At 35.8% G+C, this 15,409-nt stretch overlaps 1 protein-coding gene across 1 annotated transcript in view; it reads left to right on the forward strand.

The window, feature by feature from the left end:
* prkcaa (protein kinase C, alpha, a) overlaps positions 1–15,409 on the forward strand; it is a 139,686-nt gene that overhangs the window by 82,831 nt on the left and 41,446 nt on the right. Inside the window, exons 6-10 of the mRNA XM_088341475.1 lie at positions 2,407–2,563; positions 2,622–2,756; positions 6,919–7,012; positions 13,536–13,679; positions 15,091–15,264. Coding sequence (XP_088197601.1) covers positions 2,407–2,563; positions 2,622–2,756; positions 6,919–7,012; positions 13,536–13,679; positions 15,091–15,264 — 704 coding nt within the window. The remainder of the gene's footprint in view (positions 1–2,406; positions 2,564–2,621; positions 2,757–6,918; positions 7,013–13,535; positions 13,680–15,090; positions 15,265–15,409) is intronic.

Below are 15,409 nucleotides of genomic sequence, written 5' to 3' on the forward strand. Positions count from 1 at the left end.
TAATATTTGTATCTAATTTTACATCTATATTTATATTTTACTCATAATATTTTCCCAACATGAATGTATGAATAAAAATAAATACTACTCCAAAATACTATGTATTAAACCTTCTTTTGTGTAGCAAGATTAAGAAAAAATATTGACTCAGAATACAACACAAAAATTATGATTATTTTTTATCTTATATTAAAAATATATTTTTTATTTCAATATTATATTTTCTGAACATGAATGTATAAATAAAAAAGTAAATACTAGCCCAAAATACTATGTCTTAATATACCAAAAGTTGATTATTTGTATATGAATATTTCAGGAAAAATAAATATTATTTTAGTAAAAGAAGTATATATTACATATAACGATAATGATGGCCAGGATTATTGAAAAATGTAAAATGATTACTAAAGTAAAATACTTTCGTGAATAATACTTTCCGCTCTACCTAGTAAAATATGCAGTTAAAATGTATGAAAAAAATATATTTAATATATATATAAAATATATATATTATGTGAGAAATGTCTTGCATGGAGGCGACAAAATACACACAAGAGGTTTTTTGTATTTCTGGTGCCATTTTGGAACACAGCGCCATTGTCCGGAGCTCGCCACCCTCGCCTTGTCCTTAGCGAATCTTTTGTGTGCAAGGAATTCTATGCATCCCTTGCACTTTTTGTGCACTTAATTTATTGTGGCCCTTGTGCAACCCCACTCCATTTCTTTCACTCTATTCTAAGCTTTTTTTATTCGATAACATAAAAATCAAATATATGTAATAATGATAAAAAATCCCTGTTGTTTTGCAGCATTAGACACATGTTTTGTTTTATTTTTGTGTTCATCCTGTTTTAGGGAAAATAATATGTACTATTTATTATAAAATTGAATACTTTTTATATTTAAAACAATCATTTAATCCAATTACTATGTACTTATCTATAAATATTTGGTTGAATTATTTGTAAAATGTAATAAATTATATACGTATAGTAAATTATAAGAATTTAAATAATAACACTTTTTTTAGAGGGCTTTATTTACGCATCTCCTAGGGCATTTATGTAGACTCGTGTTTTGTCGCCCTCTGCTGGCCAAACTTGGAAACACAGCTTCCACAAATCATGAGTTCTTTTTTTTAATCAATGATTAATTATTGATTCATTTTAGTGAATTATTATGAGGTTATTAAATGGAGAAAAATAAAATAAAAATATTTATATATAATTTAATTTTTTAGTTATCTGTTATAATTGGAAATGAATATAAGAAATTGTATTTACATATGTTTTACTTCATCGAGAAAAATCCTAATTTAAATATGCAAATAAATAAGAACGAATTATAAATGAACAAGTAAAATGTGGAAAAATAACAAATATATAAAATCTAATTTAGATATGTTTTATTAAATGAAAAAAAATATCACCTTCAATTTGCATAATGTTTTATTTTTTATGTAGATTAAACCAGTAATACAGTACATAAAATATTTAATATATATAATAAGTTATTTTTAACTATAGATTAATGAAAAACAAAATAAGTAAAATAATGTAATATATTAAAAAATATTTTTAAAATATATTTTAGCAAAAAAAAATGATACATTTGCAAAAATATTTTTTGTTAAATAGAAAAAAAACAATATAATAAATTAATTAAAACAAATAAAATAAACAACAATAAATGGTATCAGATATGATGCACTGACATCCCAAAATTAATTCTAAAATAAAATTACAAATTGGGAAAAAAAAAATAATTACATAAAAATATTTTAAAGATATTTCTAATAAATAATTTAAAAAAAATGTGTAAAAATATTTTTTTAATAAAAAAGGAGCAATATGGTATTAGATACACTGACCTCCAAAGAGAAGAAAATATTTTTTAAAAAGAAAATCAGTAAAAATTGGGAAAATGATAATTATATAAAAAAATATTTTAAGATATTTCTAGAAAATAAAGAAAATAATTTAAATGTGCATAAATAATATTTTTTAGGAAAATAAAAAAAACACAAAATAAAATAAAATTTAAAAAAAAATGAGCAATGATGCTTTGGGATACATTGAAAGGAGAAGAGGAGAAAAACAATAAAAATAATCATATTTTTTTGCAAATTTTGAGTATTTTCTTTTTTTAAACCTGACTAAAAAAACGAGTACATAATATGAACAATAACACTTGTAAGAACAAAACCTAAAGAAACAATTTATTGGACTGCACGCGCGGTAATTAGGCTGTATCCTTGTTTGCAATATTTAGTGACATTTTTACATACAAACTCTGCTTGCACCTTGTTTCGAAACCATTATTTTTGAAAAGAAATTGGACTCGTCTTACTGGATTTTTATGCTATTTATACTAATGGACCCCATTCCCCCCCACCCCCCTTAGTGGGCGAGGGCCGTAATCTCATCCCCATGGACCCCAACGGCCTTTCGGACCCTTACGTGAAACTCAAGCTGATCCCGGACCCCAAAAACGAGACCAAGCAGAAGACCAAAACCATCCGCTCCAACCTCAACCCCAAATGGGGCGAGACCTTCACCTTGTAAGTCCTTCGAACCGGATAAGGGTCCTGTCCACGCGTAAACCCGTTTTCGTCGCAGCAAACTGAAACCGTCCGACAAGGACCGCAGGCTCTCGGTGGAGGTCTGGGACTGGGACCGGACCACCAGGAACGACTTCATGGGCGCTCTTTCCTTCGGAGTTTCAGAGCTGATCAAGTCACCGGCCAGCGGATGGTGAGTGAATCGATACAGGGGGATTTCAACGATGCTAAAGGTAAAAGTAAAAACATGATAACCATGGAAACGAAGCTTAAGACAAGGAATTTCAAGACGAATCAGCTGAAATACCTCCCACAATGCCTTACCCCTTATTTAGTTGAGAATCTGGTTAAACAAATTTAATAGAGCGTCTCCACTTTATGGCAGGTTTTTTCACCCCTCTTTACAGAATTTTACCCACTATGCCACGTCAACAAATCATTTTTTTGTACGTAAACATTTTAAAATTGAAACTTTGCAGGAGTTACTTCTTTGATATACCTGTCTGCTAATGGTCAGCGTCAAATAAAATGCTTGACTGCGATTGGTTCACGTCTCAGCATCATTAGGTTGCAGGTATGCTGTTGGCTGAACTACCTCCCACAATGCCTCTCTCTCCGTTCAGTTCAAAATCTCGTAAAACAGACTTTTTTACCTATAGGTACCATGACTTGTAGTGATGAGCTATGGGTCTTCAGACTTTCAACGATGCTAAAGGGAAAAGTAAAAACATGATAACCATGGAAACGAAGCTTAAGACAAGGAATGTCAATACGAATCAGCTGAAATACCTCCCACAATGCCTTACCCCTTATTTAGTTGAGAATCTGGTTAAACAAATTTAATAGAGCGTCTCCACTTTATGACAGGTTTTTTCACCCCTCTTTACGGAATTTTACCCACTATGCCACGTCAACAAATCATTTTTTTGTACGTAAACATTTCAAAATTGAAACTTTGCAGGAGTTACTTCTTTGATATACCTGTCTGCTATTGGTCAGCGTCAAATGAAATGCTTGACTGCGATTGGTTCACGTCACAGCATCATTAGGTTGTAGGTATGCTGTTGGCTGAACTACCTCCCGCAATGCCTTTTTCTCCGTTTACTTCAGAATCTCGTAAAACAGACTTTTTTAATTATAGGTACCATGACTTATAGTGATGAGCTATGGATCTTCAGACTTTCAACGATGCTAAAGGGAAAAGTAAAAACATGATAACCATGGAAACGAAGCTTAAGACAAGGAATGACAATATGAATCAGCTGAAATACCTCCCACAATGCCTCACCCTTCATTTAGTTCAGAATCTGGTTCAACAAATTTGATAGAGCGTCTCTTTATAAAAGTTTTTTTCACCCCTCTTTACGGAATTTTACCCACTATGCTACATCAACAAATTATTTTTTTGTACCTAAACATTTTAAAATTCAAACCTTGTGGTGTTAGTGCGGAAGTTTGTCTTTATTATGCCTGTCTGCTATTGGTCAGCGTCAAATGAAATGCTTGACTGCGATTGGTTCACGTCACAACATCATTAGGTTGCAGGTATGCTGTTGGCTGAACTACCTCCCACAATGCCTCTCTCTCCGTTCAGTTCAGAATCTCGTAAAACAGACTTTTTTAACAATAGGTACCATGACTTGTAGTGATGAGCTATGGGTCTTCAGACTTTCAACGATGCTAAAGGGAAAAGTAAAAACATGATAACCATGGAAACGAAGCTTAAGACAAGGAATGTCAATACGAATCGGCTGAATTACCTCCCACAATGCCTTACCCTTCATTTAGTTCAGAATCTCGTTCAACAATTTTGATAGAGCGTCTCCACTTTATGTTTAAGTTTTTTTCACCCCTCTTTACGGAATTTCACCCACTATGCTACGTCGACAAATTCTTTTTTTTGTACCTTAACATTTTAAAATTCAAACCTTGTGGTGTTAGTGCGGAAGTTTGTCTTTAATATGCCTGTCTGCTATTGGTCAGCGTCAAATGAAATGCTTGACTGCGTTTGGTTCACGTCACAGCATCATTAGGTTGCAGGTATGCTGTTGGGTGAACTACCTCCCACAATGCCTTTCTCTCCGTTCAGTTCAAAATCTCGTAAAACAGACTTTTTTAACTATAGGTACCATGACTTGTAGTGATGAGCTATGGGTCTTCAGACTTTCAACGATGCTAAAGGGAAAAGTAAAAACATGATAACCATGGAAACGAAGCTTCAGACAAGGAATGTCAATAAGAATTGGCTGAAATACCTCCCAAAATGCCTTTCTCTTCATTTAGTTCAGAATCTCGTAAAACAAACTTAAATTGTTTAACTATGGGTAACATGACCTAAAGTGATACAAGAAGGATAAGGAAAATTATGATAACAATGGAAACGAAGCTCAAGATAAGAAATACCTATATGCTATTGGCTAAACTCCCTTCCACGATGCCTTTCTCACTCTTAACTTAAGAATCACGTGTAACAAACTTGATTTTGTCTAGCTATGGGTCTCCAGACTTTCAACGATGCTAAAGGGAAAAGTAAAAACCTGATAACCATGGAAACGAAGCTTAAGACAAGAAATGTCTTTATGAATTGGCTGAAATACCTCCCACAATGCCTTTCCCTTCATTTAGTTCAGAATCTCTTAAAACAAATTCGATTTTTTTAAACTATGAGTACCACTTGTAGTGATGCTAAAGGTAGGAGCAAAATTTTGATAACAATGGAAACGAAGCTCAAGATAAGAAATACCGTTATGCTATTGGCTAACTCCCTTCCACAATGCCTTTCTCACTCTTAACTTAAGAATCACATGTAACAAACTTGACTTTGTCTAGCTATAGGAGTCAGACTTTCAACGATGCTAAAGGGAAAAGTAAAAAAACATGATAACCATGGAAACGAAGCTTAAGACAAGAAATGTCTTTATGAATTGGCTGAAATACCTCCCACAATGCCTTTCTCTACATTTAGTTCAGAATCTCTTAAAACAAATTCGCTTTTTAACTATGAGTAGCATGACTTGTAGTGATGCTAAAGGTATGAGCAAAATTATGATCTCAATGGAAACAAAGCTCGAGACAAGAAATACCGTTATGCTATTGGCCAAAATCCCTTCCACAATGCCTTTCTCGCTCTTAACTTAAGAATCACGTGTAACAAACTTGACTTTGTCTAGCTATGGGTCTCCACACTTTCAACAACGCTAAAGGGAAGAGTTAAAAACATGATAACCATGAAAACGAAGCTACAGACAAGGAATGTCATTATGCTTTTGGCTTAACTACCTCCCACAATCCCTTTCTCTTTATTGAGTCCAGAATCTCATGTAACAAAGTCAGATTTGTTTAGCTAGTGTGCTAAAAGGAGGAGTAAAACCACGTTAACACTGGAAATGAGTCCTTAAATAAGAAATGTGATATGTTACTGTCTGAACTTTCTCCCACAATGCCTTTCTCTCTCTTCAGTTCAGATTTTCATGTAACATACTTGACTTTGTTTGGCTAAGGGTTCTACACTTTCAACAATGCTAAAGGGAAGAGTAAAAACATTATAACCATGGAAACGAGTCATTAAATGTCAATATGCCATTGGCCAAACTACCTCCAACGATCCCTTTGTGTTTTTCCAGATCAGAATCTCATGTAACAAAGTCCAATGTGTTTATCTATGGGTGCAAAGACTTGTCATGATGCTAATGGGAGGAGTAAAAAGATAACAAGGAAAGGAATCTTAGATAAGAAAATCTGCAACGCTATTGGCTAAACCCCCTCCCACGATGCCTTTTTGGCTCTTTGACTCAGAATCACGTGTAACAAATTTGAATTTTTATAGCGATGAATGCTTAGACTTGTAGTAATGCTAAAGGAAAAGTAAAAACAAGATAAGTATTGAAAAAAAGCTCAATTTAAACTTATAGCGATACGGCATTACTACCCACAATGCCTTTCTTTTTCGTACAGCCTGAGAGTCGGTGATACAATACTGTATTTTTGTACCGTATTCATTAGCTATGGGTCGGAAACACTAGCAGTGACGCTAAAGGGAGGAGCGAAAACACGATAAGCATAGAAACGAAGCTTGCTGTGATCAAGAAATGCGAAGATGGCACACACGTTGCATCCCCCGCTAACAAATATGGCTGTAACCAATCGATGAGGTTTATAAAATCAAGAAAATATTCGAAGTTAACAGGGATACTCTCAAGTCAATGTTATGAAAACCGGTATTAATATGAATTTGCCATCTCCTGCCCTCTTCTGCATCCACCCGCTACTCCGATCTACCAGCCCCAAAGACATTCATCAATTTTTTTCTTGCAGGAGTATACTGTTTTTTTACGCATGTTTTTTTTCATTTTCAGGTACAAGCTACTGTGCCAGGAGGAAGGAGAATATTACAACGTTCCCATCTCGGAGGAAGACGACGGCAACGAAGAGCTCAGGCTGAAATTTGAGGTAATATAAAAATCTCTTGGAAAAAAACGAAATAATAATAAAAAATAACCACAAACGATTGGAATATCGGCAGCCATCGACGAATTGATGATAAAACATGAACATTAAAAACAATTTTGACTGTGTCAGATTGAGTCGCTGTTCCTTTAACGGCCACTAGATGTCATGACCGTCTCATGTTTGAAGTGTCTACCAATTTGGATTTGAGGCCCAGAGGTGGCTTCTCCTTCTGGTTCCAGGAGCGAGAACGTTTCAAAGAAACTGGCGGGAAGAAAGTAAGGGTCCGACAGTCGGTTCTGGCCGGGTCCGGAAACGGTCCGCCTTTGGGTTCTGGCCGGGTCCGGACGGGCTGCTGTCTTGGGCTGAAGCTTCAAGGTGTGCCGTGCTTTGGAGCCGCCTGCTGCCATTTCTGCCATTAACCCGTTCTGCTGAGTCCGATTGGACTTTCCGGCGCTAGCATAGTTCTTGGATGCCTAGTTGACGTCGAGATGATCGATATATGGCTAAGCCCCGCCCCCTTTACTCACTAGGACTAACCTTCAACGTTCGGTGAAGTGTCAGAGTAGGAGACAGTTTGGCAGGAGGCATTGATGCCCACGAACATCACACATCATCTCAAAGTCACCAAAAGGGCCTCAAAGACAAACTATTGTTATGCTAATAGCTAATTTATCAGTCTCCAGCGCGAATCATTTCTTTGATGAGAAGGTCCATGAAAAGCTTCAGGCAAAAATATACAGGTCACAACGTCATCACCATCTGAAACAACAAGCTAGACCAGGGGTCGTGAACCTAGGGATCTTCTCAGGAGTACATATGACTCGGTGATCAAATCCGATCATGCAAATTTCACCCGTAGCGTTCCGAGTTTGGTGTGTGTGGATAGTTCGGTCCAGTTTCTAAAGGGCACAGTTCCAACTACACCAAAAGACTGCGTTTTGGCTGTAAATCGCTTATGTAGGGTTTTAACATTTATTCAACTGAAATCTGACTCCGAAGACACTTCAAGTGTCTCGTCTAAACCAGTACAGTTGGAGCATGTTCAGAAGCAGGAGAAATTTAATAAGCTGAAGGACGAGCGTAGTCCACATATCAATTGATTTAGCCGGATCAAAGAGTTGAACAAATCGAGTCCTTCTGCCTGTGCCAAAATTGCAATCGTGTGCAGAAGACGACGGGGTTCCAGGGTCTTCCCATGTTATAACCCAGGGGTGTCAAACTAATTTTAACTCTGGGGCCACACGACAGAACAAACATTCTGTCGGGGGCCAAACTAGTAGATTAAAAAGAAAAAAAAGGAAGAGAAAGAAATAAGAGAAAGAGGGAGGGAGGGAAAAGGGTGGGACAAAGAAAGAAAAAGAGAGAGAGGGAGAGAGCGTGAGAAAGAAAAGATAAAAAGTCGTGAGAGAGGGGGAAAAGAAAGGGAGAGGAAGAAAGAAATCCAAAGAGAAATGGAAAGACAGAAGGAGAGAAAAGGGAAAAGAAAGTGCGAAGGGTATGAAGAGAGAAAGAGAAAAAAGAGAAAAGGAAAAAAGGAAGTTAGAGCAAAAGAGGTTAAAAGTCACAAAGAGAGAAAGAGCAACAAAGGAAGAGAAAAACAGAGAGACAGAGAGTGACAGAGACAGAGTGGGAGAAAGGGGGTGGAAAAGAGAGAGAGAGAGAGAGAGAGAGAGAGAGAGGGAGAGATAAATATAAGTACAGTGTCTTTGTGAGAGGCACCAGGCTTTGGCAACATCAAGTTGACATATTTAAACCTGCAGCTTGTTTTTCTCTTGTGCTTCTCTGAGTGATGTCTCGCGGGCCGGATTCAATCCCTTAGTGGGCCTGATCTGGCCCGCGGGCCGCCTGTTTGACACCTGTGTTATAACCCATGCTGATGAAATGTTCACGCCCCATGACCAAGCCTCTGGCTGATTGGTCCGCCGTCGTTTGTACCCCCATTTTAAAGTTTAAAGAAAAAAACTAACGAAAAATTACTAACTACAATGCTTTTCTATGGACCAGGGAACGCGGAATATCCCAGTCTATGGATGTGCTACGCGCTCTGTGATTGGCTCATTGGGTTTGAGGACGGGGCTTAGCCATAGGTCAATTTCTACCATTAACCCAGCTGGTTTCCTGGATGCATATTTGACATCAAGATAATTGATCGGTCAATTAGGGCAAGAATCTTTGGATTCTGATTGGTTCCCCGAGTTTGGATCTGTTTGTCTTAGTTGCAAAAAAATTCTTACTGGTGCAAAATTTTCTATTTTTAATTAAAATAATGTAAAATTATATTCGATTAAAACGAACTTATATTTTCTTACTACATATTTTATTTTCCTTGAAAAAAAAGTAATTTAATTAAATGTAAGACAAATATTTTTCCTATTTTTTTCCTTTTTTTATATTTTTTTTATTTCACCCCTGAAATAAATAAAAAATGTCACAATATTATGTTTTATCTTTTTTTTTATCTTTCAATGATTATTTTATTTTTTATTCATTTTTTTACTTATTTAATTTTCCAACTATTAGTTTTCTTATTTCAATAAAGACATACATTCTAAAAAAATTTAATAGTGTTTTACTAGAAAAAAAAAAGAAATATGATGTATGTAATTAAATATTAGAGAAATATTTTTTTTTACATTTTAAAGATTTGGATTTATTTCCCCCCTGACAAAGTTAATGCAAATATCTATTTATTCTTATTTTTTTAAGTTTTAAGGATTTTTATTTTTGTCCAGAATCAAGATATGCGTTTTTCTTATTTTACACTAAATTATCCTTTTTCTTATTTAAATAACGAAATAAGTTTAAATTCTTTAAAATAATGCAAAAACATATTTGGTTATATTTCTCTACCTTTTAAGAATCATTCTAGGCATTCATTTCTTTATTTTACTTAAGAAAATAAAGATATATTAAATATTACAGAATAGAGGTTGACCAAATAACGGGCGAGCCGATTATCGGTACCGATATTTGGGAATTTGACGGATATCGGTATCGGCTTTTTTTCCGATAATTCCTAAATTTCAGAAGACTCTTTTTCTCTTCCTCCTACAAACCGTCTTCCCTCCACTTCCCCACCCTGCCTGCTACCCATCCCACGCCTTCTGATTGGATAAGAGACCGGGGGCGGAGCTAATAAAGCAGGAACATTAGAGCAATATCTCTGATAACTCACTGTGTCGGAGATATGAAAGCATGTTTGCGATTAAGAGACAGCGTAAAAAATGGAGTTAACTTGTTTTAGAGGTGGAGACTGACAAATTAGCTCTTATCATAACAATAGTTTGTCAATCAAGCGGGTCCGTTTATGATTGCGAGCATAAAAATCACACTAATGTGGAAGTGATGAGCTCTTATCATAACATTAGTTCGTCAATCCGGCTTGGAAACAGGAGTGCCCACACAACCTTCATGCATTTTTTGTTTTAAGTTAATTTAAGTCTTGTTATTTGTGTTAAAATTCTTATTTATTTGTGTCAAAGGTTTCAGAGAGCTATTTAAGTTTTATTTAAATTTCTAACACATATTGTTTATTTTTTTATCATTATTAGAAAATTCTGACACCCATTTTTAAGCTAAATATGGGTTATCGGCCCTTTTAATACTAATAATCGATATTGGCCCTACGACAGAATAATGTCATGTTTTCAATTTTAAGGATTATTTTCTTCATTTACTACAAAATAAATGCAGATTTATAACAATATATTTTTCTTTTCTGACATTTTACAGATTATTTATTTCTACAGAAATAAACTAGAAATAAAAACATTTGATTTGAATTTGACCTTTTATGAATTTAAGTTAAAAATATAAACAATTTTTTTACTTTTTCAGTTTTTCTTTCTTATTTTACTACAGAAATAAAGCTACAATTATATTTGATTTTTTTTTCCCTATTTTCACATTTTACTGAATATTTTTTCTTAATTTACTACAGAACTAAGGTAAAAATATCATATAATTTTTTGTATTTTGTATTTTTATTTTTTTCTAGTACTCGAAAAATAAAACTATAGACTTTTTTTTGTTTTACATTTAAAAATATATATTTTCTGTTCTATCAAAATGTAATACAATTATTATTATTGCTTTGTTAAGGTCTAGAATCCAGGTGAAATATTATAAAAGTAAGGGATTACTTCATTCTGTTTTATTATATGCCCACTGAATTAATTTAAATCTCTATGTATTATTATTAAAATCATTTTTTATAACATTGTGAGAATTATTTTTTGTGCTACATTAGAAAGGGTTCAAAATATAGTCCAAATATTTGAATGTGAAGCCATTCCCAGGTAACCGAACAGTTATGTCCGTTGCATGGGAAAATCATCGAATTGTCAATTTCTGTAGCGCTTTTCCGTGCTAGCTAGCGTTTGGAGCATGATTTAGCATCTGGATTTCGATTGCAATATTTTCCCATTATCATCTGAAGCAGGCATGAATGCATGAGTGAAAGCCCAGTTGCAGTTTTTTGCTAGTCAGGAATATTTATTGGAATGTTTGTGTGCATTTCTGAAGCATTATGGGTCCATTCATACATACCTTAACAGGGAGTTAGTGTTAAAATAACATTTAAAAGTCTGCTCTCCGGTGCATCCCTCTCATTATGAAGAGGTAGAGAGTAGACACAACCAAGTTGGGAAATCAAAATCTCACTTTTGCGAGGAACATAAATGCATAAAATCTATGCGGCTAATAATTGCTTGTGCTTTCATGTAAGCTATTCTTAGAGCTCTCAATGCCTCGTGCGTGTCAAGAAAAGGTCGAGAGGAAAAACAACCAAGTTTAGTTCTATATGTTCTAACGAGTAAGATAAATGCTTGGGATGTGTTTTACTATTAACTGTTTATGCTTCCACATTAGCTATTCCTGGAGCTCTTGATGCCCCATAGATATTATGAAGAGTTCGAGAGGCGATACGACCAAGTTGTGTTAAATCTTTTATAAATGCTAATGAGGAATATAAATGCTTTGAATCCATTTAGCTGATAATTGTTTATGCATTTACGTTAGCTATCGTGGAACCCTTGATACCTCACGCTCATTATGAAGAGGTAGAGAGGAGATACAACCAAGTTGTGCTAAATCTTTTATAAACTCTAATAAGGAACATAAATGCTTTGAATCTATTTAGCTGATAAATGTTTATTCTTTCACGTAAGCTATTCTGGAACTCTTGATACCTCACGCACAATATGGAGAGGTAGAGAGGAGACATGACCAAGTTGTGCTACTACTAAATGCTTCTAATCTACAGGCATATAACTATAAATTGTTTATTCACTCATGTTAGCTATTCTTAGATCACCTTATTACTCACGCACATTATGAAGAGGCAGAGCGGAGACACGACCAAGTTGTGCTACTGCTTCTAGAGAAAATCCAAATAAATTCTAATGAGGAACATAAATGCTTCTAATCTACAGGTATATAGCTATTCTTAGAGCACCTTTTTACTCATGCAAATTATGAAGAGGTTGAGGGCAGACACGACCAAATTGTGTCACTACTTCAGTATATTCCGAGGATAATCATAAATGCTCAGGATGTATTTAGCGTATAATTGTTTATTCTTTCACATTAGCTGTTCTCGAACTGATGCTTTGCACACATTATGAAGAAGTAGAGAGGAGATACAACCAAGAGTTGCTTCTTCTTTTATAAAAAACTTAAAATATATTCTAATGAGGAAAATAAATGCTTACAATAACTTATGCTATTAATTGTTGATGCATGCCTCGTGCCTATTGTGAAGAGGTTGAGAGGAGACAAAACCATGTGTTGCTTCTTCTATAAAAAACTGAAAATATATTCTAATGAGGAAAATAAATGCATAAAATAAATTATGCTATTAAATGTTTATGCTTTCATGTTAGCTGTTCTTGGAACTTTCAATGCCTCGTGCATATTGTGAATAGGTTGTGAGGAGATACGACTAAGTTCCTAAACAAAAAAAATATTCTATAAACGAAACAAACTCAATGTACTCGTTCGTTTAAGTTCAGAAATCCGTAGTATCACAGACAGCCTGAGCATGCGAGTGATTATGGTCGAGCTCTCCGGTGCTTCGCTCACATTATGAAGAGCTTGAGAGGAGACACGAGCAAGTTGTGCTACTATTTCTACAGAAAACCAACTAACCCTTAAAATCGATTGAGCTATTAATTGTTTATGTTTTCCTGTTGGCTATTCTTCTGCCTCTCGCATATTATGAAGAGGTAAAGTGGAGAAACGACCAAGTTGTGCATCAAATTTTATAGAAAATCAGATTATGTTCCAATGAGGTATAGAGGAACACTTGTTTTTGTAACTAGTAGTGTCAATTGATTGAATATTACAGTGTGGCATCAAGCTATTTGTATCAGGTCCTTTTTTTGCTACTGGGCTGATAACAGTGATGTCCTATTTGTCCGTCAATGTTTGGATATCCTTCTGCTCGATAATTATATTGCATCCCTACTTTTTAACCCTTCATTCGGGATTGATTAAATGACCCAGTGCTCTTCTGTGAGTACAGAAAGCCAAGCTGGGCCCAGGCAAGAAGGCCACCACCGAGACGGACGGAAGGACAATTGACCAGCTGACCATCGGTGGCTTGGACCAGGTCAAACTTAGCGACTTCAACTTCTTGGCTGTGCTCGGGAAAGGAAGCTTCGGAAAGGTTGGTTGTAATATGCAGTAATCCCTCGGTTATCGCGGTTAATGGGGACCAAAACCACCCGCGAAAAGTGAAAATCCGCCAAGTAGCGACGACCCTTCAAAAATGCTTCAAAAATATACAGTGGAACCTCGGTTCTCGACCATAATCCGTTCCATTTCTTTGTACGATCACCGAAGTCGTTTTTTCCCATTAAAAGTAATGTAAAATTGTTTTAAACCGTTCCAACACCCTAAATGTTTACCACGAAAGTAAACACGAAGCTAACCCAGGCTAATCGTACGTTCGCGTTAGCGTCATCTTCCGTACGAAAGATTACGCGAATATGAACGAGTAAAAATAAAAAAATCAGGTCGTTTACACGTCATTTAGCACCCGGGTCTCCACAACAAGTGGTGAGCGGTTAAAGGATAAAGAAAAGAATTATGAATAGGATTTCTTACCGGTCGACAGAAGCCATGCTGTATTCCTGAAAGAAGGGAAACTCGCACACCTTCTTCATACTTTGCTATTATTTTTTTCTTAAATGCAATAGTCGTACGCACTACTCCTCTTTTTTCACCTGTGGCAACTTTGCTGCTTGCACCAACCTTCTTCCGAGGCATAATTAGCAGTTAAAACACTCCCTTCACCGCTTTTGAAAAACGAAAGCAGAGAAGGAGTGCGCGTTGCCGTGACAACAGTTCTTCACGAGGGGTGGGGGAAATCTACACCCGTACGCCGCTCAGCATCGCACCCTAGCGTACCGGCGTTCGAACCCCGATTTTTTTGAACGAAAAGCGAAGCAAGAATTTCTCGAAATTTTTGGTGGAGAACCGATTTGTTCGAACTGAGAGGCGTTCGAAAACCGAGGTTCCACTGTATATATTTTTTTATTATTTTATTTTATTACTATTAGTTTTTAGACCCTTGAACGTGGAACTGCGAAGTAGCGAGGTCCCACTGTATATAAAAGTAATTTCTTGTGAAGCATTCATCCACAATAAGTGGGACACAATCATGAAGTGGAACACACTTTATTAAATATTTTCAACTTTTTTAACAAATAAAAAACGAAAAAGTGGGTGTGAAAAATGATTCAGCCCCTTTGCTTTCGGTGCAGCAAACTCTGTCCAGAATTTCAGTGAGGATCTCTGTATGATTCAATGTTGATCTAAATGACTACCGATGATAAATCCACCTGTGTGTAGTCAAGTCTCTGTATAAATACACCTGCATTGTGATGGTCTCAGAGGTCTGTTTAAAGCGCAGAGAGCATCATGAAGAACGAGGAACACACCAGGCAGGTCCGAGAAACTGTGGTGGAGAAGTTTAAAGCTGGATTCGGATACAATAAGATTTCCCAAGCTTTAAACATCCCGAGGAGCACTGTGCAAGCAATAATATTGAAATTTGAAGGAGTTTTCATTTTCAGGTTCTGCTGGCGGAAATGAAGAGGACAGAAGATTTGTTCGCTATCAAGATCTTGAAGAAGGACGTGGTGATCCAGGACGACGATGTGGAGTGCACCATGGTGGAGAAACGAGTCCTCGCCCAGCAGGAGAAGCCTCCGTTCCTCACCCAACTTCACTCATGCTTCCAGACGGTGGTGGGTCTCTTGTTTTGTCATTGCCTTTACCTCAGTTTGCTCAGTTCTCTAAAAAAAAGTAATATTTCGGTGTAATTCTAGTAATAATTTAGCCCATTTTTGCAGTAGCCGTCTTATTTTAGAAATTAATTCATTAAAAAAATTA

The sequence above is a fragment of the Urocampus carinirostris genome, chromosome 8, assembly GCF_059441175.1.
Source record: "Urocampus carinirostris isolate Australia breed hairy pipefish chromosome 8, RoL_Ucar_1.0, whole genome shotgun sequence".
Taxonomy (NCBI): domain Eukaryota; kingdom Metazoa; phylum Chordata; class Actinopteri; order Syngnathiformes; family Syngnathidae; genus Urocampus; species Urocampus carinirostris.